Here is a 16157-nt window from a genome sequence, read left to right on the forward strand (position 1 = left end):
TATGTTAATTCTGGCATCAATTTAATTCCTGATCAGTCCGAAAATTGCTTGGAAGATAACTTTACTATATTGACTATTACTTTACACTGCCGTACAATTCAAAGTCCGATCGCACTAGTTGAATATTTCAATTTATATATTCACAAATAACAAGGAAAAACTGTACTTCTCCCCAACTTGGGACAGTTAATATATCGTTAATAATTTTAACACAACGACGAACGTGTAAAATTGAATTTCAACGGCAACAATCGAAAAAACAGCAACGATTCTGTTTTTTCACTGTCCAATCTGAGCTGACAACTTCAACTGACAATTATGCGATAGAATAATCTAAATACTAACTTATCCGCTAGGGCGCAGCAGCTGCCGGCCTCGCCACTACAACTACCACTAGACTTGAAACTAATTTAAACTGAACTTAATCTAAATACTCTAATGGGCGTCACCATTCCCCCCACCCTGAAACGTAGTTTTTAAACCTAATATTTTGATAATAATAAACAACATTTTATGTTATGTATGTCTCTTAATTATTTTAATTACTTAATTTCAATCAATATACGTCAATTGTCAATAGATATCATCTATTCACTAAATCTGATTTACTTCTATCAGAGATAAGGGAAGATCTTAACTACTAGATTACAAACTCCTCTCTGCTTGTATCGATTTAGGCTTATATAATGCCTATTGAACTGCATTGATATCAATACAGCTGGAGAAGTGTTGATATCAATGGATATCTGTTGATGTGTAGCAGTAGTGATAGTAGTAGTAGTAGTAGTAGTAGTAGTAGTAGTTAGTAGTAGTAGTAGTAGTAGTAGTAGTAGTAGTAGTAGTAGTAGTAGTAGTAGTAGTAGTAGTAGTAGTAGTAGTAGTAGTAGTAGTAGTAGTTGAAGTAGTAGTAGTAGTAGAAGAAGAACAAGAACAAGGGCAAGAAGAAGAAGAAGAATAACAAGAATAAGATGTGTTCTAGAAACGCATTTCAAATGTTTTTTGTATCAATAAAGTTATTGAATGGATAAATAGTTTATGGAACAACTGAGGAACCGGGCATTATTCAGATCTCACATACTTACCGAGATATACGCTCTTAAAGGTATGTCACTTGAAAGATAATTTAATGACCTTTGTGTGTCCAACAATTGAATACATTCGGACTATATTATTAATGATTCTAGTTAAATTCTAGTTACTAATTCAAATTAATATTCTCCTCTACCAGTCAAGGAACGGTTGACTGGACTATCATGAATACTATAGTACGGACAGTGTAATGCATATCTTACTATTTTGGTGTACCAGTATTTGATCAAGAACTGGGTAACTTGCGCAACAATATCATCAGCTTTCTTGGTTCTGAGACACTGTACCATTTCGTAGGAGTGTTGAGTTGTGCAGTTGAGAGAGGCTGCTATCTGTTGTGTCTTGATAGGAACTGCTTTTGCCAGAGCCCACGGGTTCAGAGCTGAACCACTGCTCATTATAGCTCGATGGAACAGGTCTGTCAGAATAAAAACAGTATTGAATCAATATTCAATGATATACCGAGTTGGCAATCAAATACAAATTCAAATCTTATTTAATCCAATTTACAATACTTAATTACAAATCATAAGCAAAAAGGATCATAAAACTCAACAAGATGACAATAATATGCTAACAATTATTAAGTACATAATAATTATTAAACTTTAATTTTGGACAAAAAATTCGAATATTTAAACAAGGACTAATTTGTGAATTAAAATTGAAAGATACTGCTTGCAAAGAGTACAATACAAGCAGGAATGTATATCCAATCATTTTGGAATTTATGGAGAAGTGGAAAAATAGGAATGGAAGAGAAAAGATCAATTAGCAACCAATCACTCACACATTCACACTCACTGTTGAATTTCGAGGGAAACGGAGGACCGCGATTTTACATTGAGGTCTAGACAAATACAAATAGGTGATTAATAGTGGCCAGTGGCGGCTCGTGTTAGGGTTGCATCTGCATGGTTGCACAACCCCCTTCATTTTGATGATAACCAATGAATTACTTTTTAGGAGTAAATAAAGTGACTGAATTTATAAGTGAGCTCTATTATTATCTCAATTACTGATATTAGCTTCACAATTTCATTATAATCTATATAATAAGAGAGAGTAGGGTTGTTCTTGAGAGACAGTTCTTGTCGGGTAGCCGATGAAGTCAGATCAGTTGTTATCGTTCCGTCGAATAGTGCTGTAACAAATTAAAGCCGGCCGCCTGGTATTACGCTAAACATAAACATAGAAATATTTTATTTTAATTCTGGCTAAATTTTTAATAAGTTTTCCCGTGAAAGTGGTGCTTTCTTATTATTTATTTTAAACATGACAGGCGAGTGTCACAAGTGCAAAAATCCCGTCTCCAACCCAGTAAAGTGCCCTAATTGTGCTACATCATTTCATCAGAACTGCATCATTGTGAATACGAAGAGCGGAACGTGGAAGAGCGAAAAGTATTCAAAAGACATTTCTACAACATCAATCTCAGACAAACAGGACGTAGAAAATAACAATTCAATATTAAACGCCATCAACGAATTTAGAATTGAAAACAAACAAAATTGGGACTCCAACAACAAAAGATGGGACGTAAATGAAGGTGAACTAAAAGAATTACAGGAAGACATTAAGTCTACAGAACTAGAAATATCACTCATAAAAGAACAGTTCACGGAAGTTCCAAACAAGTGCGATAATACGTGTGCAGCTGTTGAAAAATTTCGCCAAGAAAACACTCTATTAAAAGATGAGCTAGCGCAAGTGAAAAACGATTTGGTAGACTCACAGCAACATACGAGGAAGAACAATATCCTAGTGACAGGTATACCCGTAACATATAGGGAGGATATGTTTACTGTGCTGGATGCAGTCGCGAGAACGATCGATGTGAATTTCAATTATTGCAGTGACATTTTGGCAGTGCACAGACTCCACAATCGAAAAGACAACAGGCCACCTCCGATAGTGATTAATTTTACATCTCGCATAGTGAAATCAAACTGGTTGGCCGCGAGACGTCTCAAAGGCTATCTCACTGCTAGTGAACACAATGTAAATTTTCCGAATTCTCCTGTGTATCTGAATGAGCATCTTACTACTTTGACAAGATCTATATTCAATTCAGCCAGACAACTAGTCAAAGACAAAAAACTTCTCTCAGTTTGGACCGCGGATTGCAAAGTGATGGCCAAAACAGCCGTCGGCCAATGTCCATTCCATGTCCGGGATATGGAGCATATCGCAGAGTTGAGAGAAAAACCCATCGAAACATCTACCTACGCTAACGCTGCCGCTTCAGAGGTTCCTAGAAACATACCACCACACAACAGGAAGCCGACCAACAAAGCCCTAAATAACCGACCGGAAATATATTTAATTTATTTAATTTATTTATTTAATTTGAAATAGAGGAATATATTTTTTTTCAATGAGTTTATTTGCATGTTGTTAGAAAGTATGCCTTACAACTCGCAAGAGAGATTGGAAATATCAATTTCGATACCTAACCTAAATAAAAATAGAGTCAGAAATAAATGTATATAATATTCAATTAAAATTAGTTTACTCTCATGTTGTCAGAAAGAAAGCGCAACTACATGCAAGAAAGATTGGATATTTCAATTTCCATAGCCTGACTAATAATAGAGACTCAACAGGAAATATTTCCATGTATACCTACTTAATTCATTTTTCTATCATTCACTTGATTTATCATATTTTTATTATCAAAATATGTATTGGTTTTCCGAGTATTCCACAAAATCTAGATAGTGCTTCTGAAGCGAATGAAGCAATTCCTGTTATGAACTGATTCCCTAGACTGTAGAAAAGAACTCAAATGAATGGTGTTTTGTTCGGTAGTCTTATCACCATTCATAACACTAGCTATATAAAGAAGGATAGAACGGTATACAAGCCTAGTGAATCGGCTCATATTAAATGCCATTATATTGATGAGGTCAATCGTCTTTTATCATTAATAAGCCATGATGAAATTACATTACAAAACTTCCACCTCAAACCAATTCTTCCACTACTCTTGAGAATGAGAGATACATCATACAGCCTACTCTTCATTAACGTATTTACTCATAACTTACCTTCTAGGACACATCACAGGATTATATCATTATCATCAATTCGATAGACCAAAGTAGCGTAATACATGCAATAATCTCATTGGCACGTTATTTCGTTGGTAATTTATTAACTACACTGAATAAACCCTTTCAATCAAGTTTTCTTCCGTACCGTATATAATTGGAATTTTCAATAGTTTCCAAAGTTTTTCCACAATAAAATTGAAAGGAAAAGTGATTAGTTGATTAGGTAGGCTACAGTAGTAAAAATAGTCTAGCTCTAAAGAGTATCGCTATTAATTCATTTGGTCTATATCTATTATAGTTGAAGGGGTTAAACTATCAAACCAGCAAGATTGTAAATCTGCATTGATTCCCAGATCTAATTGATGACTCTTCTACTAACGATATATTATTCTTACATTAACGATATTTGCAATATGATTATATTAATGATAGTTGACTAATATAAGCGTTAGTCGAATGACAATTATTAGACTTAGTCTATTTATTATAGATTGATTTTCATTATTCTCTCAATTCAATAATACTTTCTTACTCCCGCCAACCTAAGTTTTTTAGATGCAATTATTTATTGAAAGAAGAAAACATTTTTTCAATTATTCATTAAAAAAACGCATTTTATTCCAATATATGATTATCACTTATGGTCTTTAAAATAATATTTATTCATTTCATTCATTTTATTAATATCCATTACGCTCCTTTTTAACATTCAACTAGGCTATAGTAAGGTCCACGTTATAATGACAGTATTTGATCAACTTTGGTTTTGCTATCCTTGTCTATAATTCGACAAAGTTGGTGGTACTATCCTTTTCTAGGTCCACAATGATGCCAATTATGTTTTTGACAGTGTAGAAATATGATTAATTAATGCAGAGAATTGGCATCGCTATTCTTCTATCTTTATCCACTGTCATTATAATGTGGACCTCACTATAGTCTGTATATTTTTTATGAGTCGAAGAGTAGGTTAATGATGAGTGACTGACTAGCTATAAATGGGCTATTACTTTACTACTACTAGGCCTAATAAAAATAATGTATAAATACTTATTGAGTCTCTATGCTTATAATTATATTATTGATTCTGTGCTGATACAGGTGTGTTCGTATGGTTATTACGATTGTGTTCAATGTTATATCTTAAGTTTTCTTTAACAAAATAGCATGCCTTGTCTCTCATATAGATTGTAAGTGCACCAGGCGGCTCGGCTTGCTTCTTATCTATTTATAAGAGATAAGTAATGAGCGATTTTATGGCGCCGATTGATGCGTCTCCAATTGAATGCACGGAGTGTGCAGATATTAACCACAGTCTTCTCTGATACTGTCCATCAGAGTAAATTCTGTCCTGTCCTGTCGTTTCGGCGAGATATCAGTGTATAAACGACTAATGGCTGTTTGGGTTGTTGTTTTGACAATGCCAATAATTTGATCTAAACAGCTATGCTTCTATCATCAAAATATTACCGAGTTGAAAGCAGAGAAAAGTCGGGAGAAAATACTATGCTACTTCAAGTTACTTCAAGTTACTTCAAGTGTGGGAAGTAACTTAGCTGATAAAATAAACCCTATAGGCCCACCGGTAGTAAATGACTCAGATTACGCAGTAGACTCTAGATTGATCCTACACACTATCGACAAGGCTGAGTTGCTTAGTTATGTGAATTCCCTGCGCGGCGGTTCGGCTCCTGGGTATGATTGTATTTCTGCTGATATCCTGAAATCCCACTTTCAAAGCCTATCTGAACCACTTCTGCATATCATCAACTTGAGCATCGCTTTGGGCAAGTTTCCTGACGCCCTCAAAATTGCAAAGGTGATTCCATTGTTCAAATCAGGAGACATAACTGAGAGTTTAAACTTCCGTCCAATCAGCCTACTTAGCGTATTTTCCAAAGTTCTTGAAAAAGTAATAAAAGACCAATTAACAACATACCTTGAAAGTAATAGATTACTAACTAATTCTCAATATGGTTTTAGAAAATCAAAAAATATTTCAGATGCCCTCTTCGCTATAACCAGACCCTAGTGACCCGGTGACCGACTCCAGTTAATAGATCCAAGATACACAAGAGGACACATTGTGGCAATCGGGAACGTTATTCCCGTCACAGAGACCTCCTTCACTGCGGACATCGCAGCGATCCTACTCCTCTCACTACACGCTCAACCCTGTTTGGCAGTGCGAAAGCACGGCCCCTCTTACCTAAAAGAGGGAAACATTTCTCTAAAGTACTCAAGGCTCTGTTTCAACCCCCGACTAGAACGAGGGTGGTTGGCGGACACCCCACCAAGACTCCTGTCCCCTGCTGCGGCCCACCCCAGTCGCTGACTGAGTCTAGCCGGCCCAGAGCGACACTGGGAATTCTGGTAGAAGAAGGTGTGGGCAAAAATCTACTCAGAACGCATCGACGCGCAATTTAAAAAAGAACACACCTGTCAAATTTCATAAAAATCTATTACCACGTTTGATGATTAATTGATGATCAAATTGATGAATTGATTAATTGATGATTAAATTATTATTTTTGAGCTTTACTAATGCTTTATGCTTTCAATTGTTTCTTCTTTCTTTGTATACCGTATACATATTTTTCATACCTCTTCACTAACTTTCCTGCATCTAACTCAAATATCGTTCTCTTCTAATCTTATTAGTTATACTGAACCACGGAGGAGTTGAGGTCTCAAAAAAAGGTCGCCTATTCATTTAGAGATATGCAACATGCACTACAAGCTTGTACATCAAGTTGCAGATTTAGAAGTATTCAATTTTTTCTCATTTGATCGAATGAATGAAATATTGAAACTGGAACGTTCTCATCCAGCCGAATCCCAAATGATAGAAAACTTTACAAATTTTCTCAATCGACAGAAAACGTTGTTTGTTGCATTGAGCCGAAAGTGGTGAGAGTCCCAAACGACAGAAAGTGTTGAGAGTCCCAAACGACCGAAAGTGATAGGTTTCCCAAACGACAGAAAGTTTCTCTAGTTTATCGCAAATGACAGAAAGCGTTCTGCCAATTGGGAAAAAAGTAGTTTTCGGCCGTTTGGGAAAATATAGCGTTTCGGTCATTAGGGATTCTGTCAATTGGGACCCTACGGTAGTCCCAACTCCAGCTTACCTCTTTTCTTGAATGCTCTAGATAATTATCTCAAAGAATCAAGGAAAGGGGTAATGCAAATCTTGCTGGATTCTAAACTGCAATATCATGAACGTTGTCCCAGGTTCCATAGAGGGGAAATTCATTGAATGAAGCAGGACTAAGAGCATGTATGGACAAGGTGACAAGGCCGGCCAGCAATACTTGCATAGACCATTCTTTTGTTGAATTGCCACTATCATTTAATGCCTCAGCTGCTATTCTCCAAACTGCTGTGTCCGACCATTATGCCATATGTTTGATTATTCTATCAGATAAGGATGTAAAAACCACAAATAAAGTTGAGTATTTCTCAAAGGTAGATAGGACAGGAATTCAAAATGCTCTCTCATTACAGAATTGGGACTCCATCTGTGATGAATGTGATGTGAGTGTAGTTGCAACACTCCTTTTCATACAAACTCTTCAGAATACAATAAAATTAAATACTAGAAGAATTCATTTAAATGCAAGAAATAATTAGTTGAAGCCTTGGATTGGCATAGGCTTGATCCAATCAATCAGGCATAGGGACAAATTAAAAAAGAGAATGAACAAACAACCTTTCAATGCTAACCTGGAGAATGAATTTTTACAATACCGAAATAGATTACACTCCCTGATCAAACAAGCTAAATTCTATTATCATAAAAACAAATTAGACAACGTCTCAAACAATCCCAAGGAATTCTGGTCAACTGTAAATGAAGTTTCTGGTAGACCTAATAAAAAGTTAGCATTTCCGGTCGATGTTTTTGCGCAGAATGGGCGGACTCAACAGAATGCTACCAATGTTAGCATCAATTTCAATAAGATTTTCGCCTCAGTGGGGAAGAGCTTGGCCGACTCACTAATTCCTATGGGTGAGCCAGAAATAAATGATTCCGATCATGCTGTCAAGTCCCTATTTGAATTCCAGCCTGTTACACAAGATTAGCTTAAGAACGTAATTGATAGCATGAGAGGTAATAGTGCCCCAGGCCACGATAGTATACCTGCTAGGGTAATCAAAGAAAACGTTCACATCCTCCTACACCCTATTCAACATTAATTTAGTAAACTTGAGCCTCGAGGCAAGTGAATTTCCAGTCATTCTGAAAATTTCAAAAGTAATTTCAATTTATAAATCAGGCACAAGAAATAATTACACCAATTATCGTCCCATTTCACTATTGTCTATAATTCCAAAAATCCGTGAAAGATGTGTAAAGATACAATTAATGCAGTACTTGAACAGACATAATCTTCTATCCACCTCACAATACGGTTTTCAGAAATCCAAAAATTCTTTTGGTGCATTATTTGATTTATCTAAATATATTGCAGATAATATAAAAACAAGGAACAAAGTAATTATTACCTATCTTGACCTAGCAGAAGCATTTGATTCAGTCGACAGGGAGAAGCTCTTGACAAAACTGGAGATGATGGGTATCAAACAACCAGCTTTACAGTGGTTTAGGAGCTACCTAAAAGACAGAGTCCAATATGTTCAGATCAATAATAGTTTGAGTGGCCTGGAGCAGGTTGATTACGGGACTGTGCAGGGGAGTACTCTTGGGCCTATTCTCTTCCTGATATATGTTAATAATCTACCACTGCTGAGCATCAAAAGTAAACTTTTTTTTATTTGCTGATGATACGGCTGTGGTCTCAACTGGTTAATTATGGGACGACGCATACAGGAACGCTACAGCTGACTTGTCTAGAATTAAGGCCTTGTTTGACCACAACTCTTTGACTGTCAATATCAGCAAGACCAAGTACATACCTATAGTAACCCGTAATCAGCAAGATCCAGGACACAAAGACCTGAAACTCCACTCATGTGGGGACTCTACTTCAATTTCCTGCAACTGTGAAAACTTAGAAAGAGTTAATCAATATAAGTACCTTGGGATAACAATTGATAACACCTTAAGTTGGAGTCCGCACATCCAGTTGATGAAGCAACGACTTAGAAGGCTACTGTATGCTTTTTCCCAGTTGAGTCAAGTTTTGACTAAGAAGCAGTGTAAGACAGTATATTTCGCATACGTCCAGTCTATTATACAGTATGGCATGCTGGTTTGGGGAGGCCTTCCTGCTACCCTCCTTGAACCGCTTGCGGTGTCGCAGAGACAAATTATCAAAACTGTTTTAAATAAGGAATGTCGATATCCAACAACACAACTTTTTACAGAATTTCCTGTTTCAAATGTAAGGCAATTGTACATTAAATCTTTATCGATCTACCTAAAAACTAATAAACTTAAAATTTTACATACCTATCCTACACGATATAGAGCTAACTTCGGTTTTGCGATGCCGCAGGTGGTTCATGGAGTGGAGCTGAGGACACCTTTTTATTTGGTCAAATGGGTATCGTAATTAGCCCGCTGGGATAAAAACTGATATGGATGAATGCAGTGTGGCTGCATTCAAGCATAAGGTGGAGGGGTGGCTGGCTATACCGCCTGGGCTGGGAGTCGTCAGAAAGCCTGCTTCAGTCTGTTTATTGGCACTAAGATCATCTCTACTAATTTGATAGCTTTTCTCATACATACATAGATTTTTTCATTTTTGAGAGCTTATAAATTTTCATAACTTACCTCTCTTCTCTTTATATTCACCACATACTTTATTCAATCGTTAATAGATTTACATATCTTCATTACTATAATATTCTTTTCAATGGTCACTGGGGAATCGGCTGGTTCCTGTTCCTCGGTAATTTTTTATATGAGAAGCTACACTTATTTTTTCCTCCACATACTGTCTAAAGTACTTACTTTACTCCCTGAAACATAATACTAAAGTTTCACTTTTTCACGCTCGGTAGTAAAAAACAGAAAAACTCCCTAGGGAGGAAATGTGACTCCATTTAAATAACATGGGAAGCATCTCTATTTTGAAACTTATATTGTAATAGGTTAGAAGGTCTAAGCTCAGATGAGAAAGCATAATAGAGGTGTCTGTCATTGAGTCAACTGAATTCAATACCACAACCAGAAATTTGATCAACTCATGAAATATATGTTTGTATGATATCATATTCTTAATATTAGTAGATTATAAAAATTTATACAATTTTAAAAATATTTTATTCTATTCTAAATACCAGCCAACAAATATTTTTGATCTGCAATTCAAATCCGAACTGCGTGATCTGGAGTCAGCCATTTTTGGTAGACGCCCATCTGATATAGGCTAATTGTTACAACTTTTGCCGATAGATAGCACAATCGGCAGTGCCAATCAGACGACCGATTTTTAGGTTTCAGATTTTAGGTTATGTTGTTAGGAAACATTGACACCAATACGTAAGTTATTAGAATGATATTATTTGCAGTTTCTATGAAAAAATGTAGATGGAGGAAAAATGTTGTGTACATCACGAGCGAAAAATACGTTTTCTCCCTCGGGAAAATTGTTGCCCTCGGCTTCGCCTCGGGCTTCAAACTTTTTCCCACAGGGAGAAAAAGTTGTACTTTTCACTCTGGATATACAAATAACTATTTACAATTAGTATATACAAAATATATTCAACTCATGCAATCTCAAGAATTTATTCATAGTTCAATTCTCGAATCTGTATAATATATATGTTACTCTTATCAATATTTTTCTGTTTATGAAATTTCGTCAATGAACAATGTAATAGGTAATATTTAATTTCATAATTATATACAAACTATCTTATACTTACCTTCCTCTTGTTAACAAAGTCGGACATTCTAGTAACTATATAATATTATGAATAGACTATTGGCTACCCACTGCAACTGGAACCCACCCACTACACTCAGACGAGTAGTCTTGTAAGGGTATTCCAGTGGAACATGCTCTGTATTACAATGTAATCTGTATTTTGTATGGAATAAAGAATATTTGAATTTGAATTCGAATTTGTGTTTGTTCGTGTGTACGTTTGTTCATTTGTTCGCATCAAAACATGTCAACTTGTGGATTGCATACAGAAAAAGGGGAATGATTTAGATCTCCAAATTTTGCTCATAGATTCAAAAATATCAATCTCGTGCACCTGGTAGCCCAAATTTCAATTTTCCTTCTAGATTTTTCACAATAAAAGCTCAAACTTTATTCATGATAATTTGCATGAAGTTCCATTTACGTCATAGGCTACATTGTCATTGTTGTGGCCCAGAAGTGGGTTTTTTTATGACGAGGTTCTATAATGCTGTTACAAGACAATTATTTTCGAACAGAGGCGTGTAGTGTAACGGTAAAACACTCGCTTTCGGAGCGATGGTTCCTTGTTTCGAATCCCAATTCTTCCCAATTTTTTTGTTCTTAATTTTTTCCCTCGAAACGTATTATTATCAATTATTTTTTGAAGGAATTGTTTTCATTACAATTGAACTGGGATTTTAACAATTAATTATTTTTAATGTAAAAGTTTGCCACCAGTACAAATGAAATGGACATAGTCTCATCATGTTGTTGGCCTATCATTCAATTTTATATGAAAAACATGAATAGATCACAATGGAATAATTAATAATTTATATTCTTCAGTTATAGGCTAATGTACTATCACATTGACACATATTCGCAGTGAAATGAATATTTTGGGTATTTTGTTTGGAATTGGGAAAACAAAAGGCTGCCTGATTCAAATTGAGGAGGATCTAATAGATACTAAAATTTATTGAAGTATTGAGGAAAATCGATATGATTCTGTGAGGTTTTCAAGTATTATGTCTTCTTCAGCTATCTATACAATAATAAAGGAAAGAACTGGCTTATACACGTAAGGAATAGGGAATTATGTTTGACGCATCATCACGTCTGAACTACTCAACTGATTAATTTGAAATTTTGCATATAGATTCTTAATTAACCGAGGATGGTTATATGCCTATTTTCAGTTTTTCAAGATTTCATTACGTCAAGTTTTCAATTTTTCATGCTTCCAGTTGTTGTATAGAAGCAGCTGAACATTTCTTTTAAAAGGGACATTAGATGATAAGTATGATTGGGGATCCAATTCAAATAAAAATAACTGATTTTCTGTCGCATCAAAATTTTGTTCCGCCATTTTGAATTCAACTTCATTTTTTAAAATTGGAAGGTAGTCATATGACAAAGTTAGAAGACAGAAAACTTACGTTGGTCATATGATACAGAATTTCAAGAGAAAATGAATGATGAAAACCACACCGATTTCTCAAACCGTTCAAAAGTTATCCTCATTCAAAGATACTGATTAATCATCCATATATCCATCATCTTTACTATAATAATGGAAAGAGCTGACTCAAAGACGTACGTGAAATTATGTAGGAAACTATGTTTGACACATCATCATACTGGACTGATTGATTTGAAATTTTGCATAAAGAGTCTTTATTAACCGAGGATGGTTATAGGCCTATTTCCAAATTTCGAATCTTTTATTACGTCAAGTTTTCAGTTTGCAAAGTTTAAAAATACACCCTTGCGAAGCACGGGTTACCTACTAGTCCTATAAATAAGAGCAGCAAACTGTAGAACGTGAACACAGTTCACGCGAAATCAGACGCTGTGGTGGAACTGAATAGTGAATATAGGAGGTTGCATTGGAGTGCATTGGAGGTTGCAATCTTCCTGCAACCAAACTCATGTACACACACTATTACTATACTATGTATATTACTATTACTATATGTATATTGTATATGTATATGTATAGTAGTGTGATATATTTTTCTACTCGAGCCCATAAGACCAATGCAAAGACCTTGAAGAAATAAGGTAAGAGATATTGCATCTTTAAGGTCTTTGGACCAATGTGATGGCAATTTTTCTGCAACCATCCGCTTGAGGCGCTAGCAGTCCATACCACTCTAGATTCCCTTACCATACCTTCCCATACCTTAAATTACCCCGTACCAGATCCTGATGAATTTCAAAGTCTGCTATCTGCTCTCCCATGAGTATATAAATAATAATCTTCTGATGGGGCTACATTATAATATTATAACATCCTCAATAGCATGAATTAATAATTTATCATCATGATAAAATAACATTATAATAAATATCATGTTCAATTCTTTTGATATTTTCGAAACAAAACAAGTAGGTCCGATAGAAAATGGACTGTCCTGAATTATTTTTGTGTCGTAATATGCAATCTCCTTATGTCCAGGAAACATGAAATATAGAATAATTATTATTTATCATTTTGTAAAAAATTGAATTGTTTATCTTTATCAGAGTTGAAAATTCTCAGCTGCCAATTACGCCATATGGTTTCACTTGGAGAAAGCTTTGTTTGGATGGGATTTTATTGCTGTGTAAAGATAGAATCAGAAAATGGATAAATATTTGTTTTAATCATTAAGTTAAATTCTTACCCCCCTCCCCACGCATCAGACGCATGTCAATTAAGATACCAGTTATTGAAGATTATATTGTATAGTTTGTGTAAAACAAGTTGAGACTTGGCCCTCCATCCGAAGAAATTACAGAGTTGTCAAATCGTGTAAAATTGCAACTTTCTCAAATTTCCAATTCAACGTCAGAATTGGATGTATAATATCATCCCCGATATCCTAGTAATCTAAAAAAGTTTCAGGGTTGAAGGATTGGAAGGAAATTTAACTTTTATGATAAAATTGAAAACATCGCGAAGATTTGTTTTTCTTTTGAATATCACTTCTCTCAGAATCATGTAGCGTCGTAATGAGTAATAATTTTATATCAAATGAACGGGAAGACTGTCTCCTTTCTATTGGTCTCTGGATCATTTTTATCCGATCCATAGTTATTTATCAATTAGTAATTATGTTCGTCAATGTCCAGACATTTCGAGCAGAAAACATGAAATTTTCGATATGCTAGAAACTTTTTGGTTTCGAAAGATAAGTAGGTGGTGAAAGCGAGAAAGTTTCTCAGAAATAATTGAAATTATTTTTCCAATTGTCAAACGTACTGGGAGGAACGTATTTTGGGCTCTCAGGAGTTTCAAAGTCAAGGATAACGGCTGAATGATGTGCCGCCATATGCTATCAATAGCTGGGATCAACAAATTCAAATTACAGAACGATTGAAAAATTCAGAAACTGCAAGCCAGATGATCATAATAATAGTGAAAATGACAACCTCGCCTTGAATAATCCAAGCGGTGTTTCATTACACCAAGCTGTGCTGTGTCCCCCGGAAAAATTTATTGAAGACTCAAATTATGGCTGGTAATCGAAACAAACAATACAACTAATGCTATTTTATTATGCTGGTTTTTATGTGAATAATGTTTATCTAGTAAAACCTAAAACTATTAGGCTAACTCAGAATTTTATTTATTTAGCCAACTCACTAATTTACCACTGCCGAATAAGATGATTCAAAACAGATTTGAAGTAAAATATGCTTTAAAAACCACCATTCTAATAAGCTATTTTTCAAAAAAATCTTTCCCGGGGTCACCCCTCAGACCCCCCAGTACGTCCCCCTCAATGTCGAACAGCAATCTATGCCAATAAAAGGTACTCACCAAATCCCACATCCAACATGTTGTGAATCGAATTGCTTACCAACTTATATATTTGAGGGAAAAGGTGGACAGTTGGATAGGATTGATGAGAGGAAAAGATGCCGTGTACCTTCACTGGATGAGACTTTTAATGAATTGACGTAAAACGATATCTTGTCTAAAAATCACATTTCTTTAATATAAGTTTCCATCGTATTATGGGTGACTCAGTACTGAATGATTCAGTGTTTGAATTTTCCTTCTCAGTCATTTTTATCACGCAGAAAGGAATTCATTGGGAAAAGGAATACTAAGAGATAACTGATATTGTTTTACCGTAATGCAAGCCACCAGCCACGATAGTTAGATTATAGCTTTCCCTAATATTATCTTTCTATGTACTTAGTCCAATCCATTACTGATATCTTATTTGCAATCCATTACTAAATTGGTCTAATCAGTTGTTATTGTTTATTGTGTAATGTCTAATCTAGCTTTCCCTAATATTATCTTTCTATGTACTTAGTCCAATCCATTACTGATATCTTATTTACAATCCATTACTAAATTGGTCTAATCAGTTGTTATTGTTTATTGTGTAATTTCTAATCTAGCTTCCCCTAATGTTATCAATGTAACTGTTTCATATAAATACGGTATTAGAATCAATGTAAAGTAGTCTTAAGCAATATTCTGTATTATGTAGTTGTAGTGTACAGGCTCGGCCTGAATAAAGTCTTTTTAGAAACGCACAGTGTGTTCCTGCACCCTTAACTGGCGCCCGAACTTCTGTAGATCTTCCTTGTGAAATTGTTCGTGTTCTGTGAACTCTCACAGGCCGAATTTTTTTTTTCCTCAGCACTCCGCCGAGTTTTTCATAAGAGAACTACGAAACCCTACAGCAGGACACCGTAGCAGGACACCAAAGACTCAGTAGCCAGCCACGAAAAGCAACAACCAGAACTGCAAGACTCCAATACTCACACAGATTGTAACCCGCAGACGTTATCATCTCAATCATCTGCTATCCACCATTGCGGGCCAACACCTAAATAGATTTTCACCAATTCCAACACGAGTTCCAGCAAGGAGATTCCTGGAAGAACCTCTCGAAAAAATCTCAAGTGGCCTCGAACCAGAACAGTCGACATCTGATGTGCCGAACCAACTAGTTCCAGCGACCCACAATATCAGTGCTCCACGTCCATCACCTTCAACCTCAACTTCAAGAACTTCACGGATCTCACCAACTTGAAAAAGGTACAATGGCTTCAAAAATCCTATCAGCCAGCATTACTTATTTAGTACCATCATTTAATGGCGACCTTCTAGAACTCCCCTAATTTGTCAAGAAATATATGATGAATTCTGTAGCCAAAATGTGGAAGCACGAGAGACTAACCACTG

The 16157-nt window shown here is 35.5% G+C and overlaps 1 protein-coding gene across 1 annotated transcript; it reads right to left on the reverse strand.

Annotated features, from left to right (window-relative positions):
- Positions 1-1003: 1003 nt before the first annotated feature.
- LOC120353854 (neuroligin-3-like) lies at positions 1004-15844 on the reverse strand. Its single transcript, XM_039439077.1, has 2 exons — positions 15735-15844; positions 1004-1507 (listed from the first exon to the last, which is right to left on the reverse strand). Exons 1-2 carry the CDS (start codon positions 15769-15771, stop codon positions 1209-1211), a joined length of 336 nt encoding a protein of 111 aa, XP_039295011.1. The 5' UTR covers positions 15772-15844; the 3' UTR covers positions 1004-1208.
- Positions 15845-16157: the final 313 nt, after the last annotated feature.

This window comes from Nilaparvata lugens, chromosome 12 (assembly GCF_014356525.2).
Source record: "Nilaparvata lugens isolate BPH chromosome 12, ASM1435652v1, whole genome shotgun sequence".
Classification (NCBI taxonomy): Eukaryota; Metazoa; Arthropoda; class Insecta; order Hemiptera; family Delphacidae; genus Nilaparvata; species Nilaparvata lugens.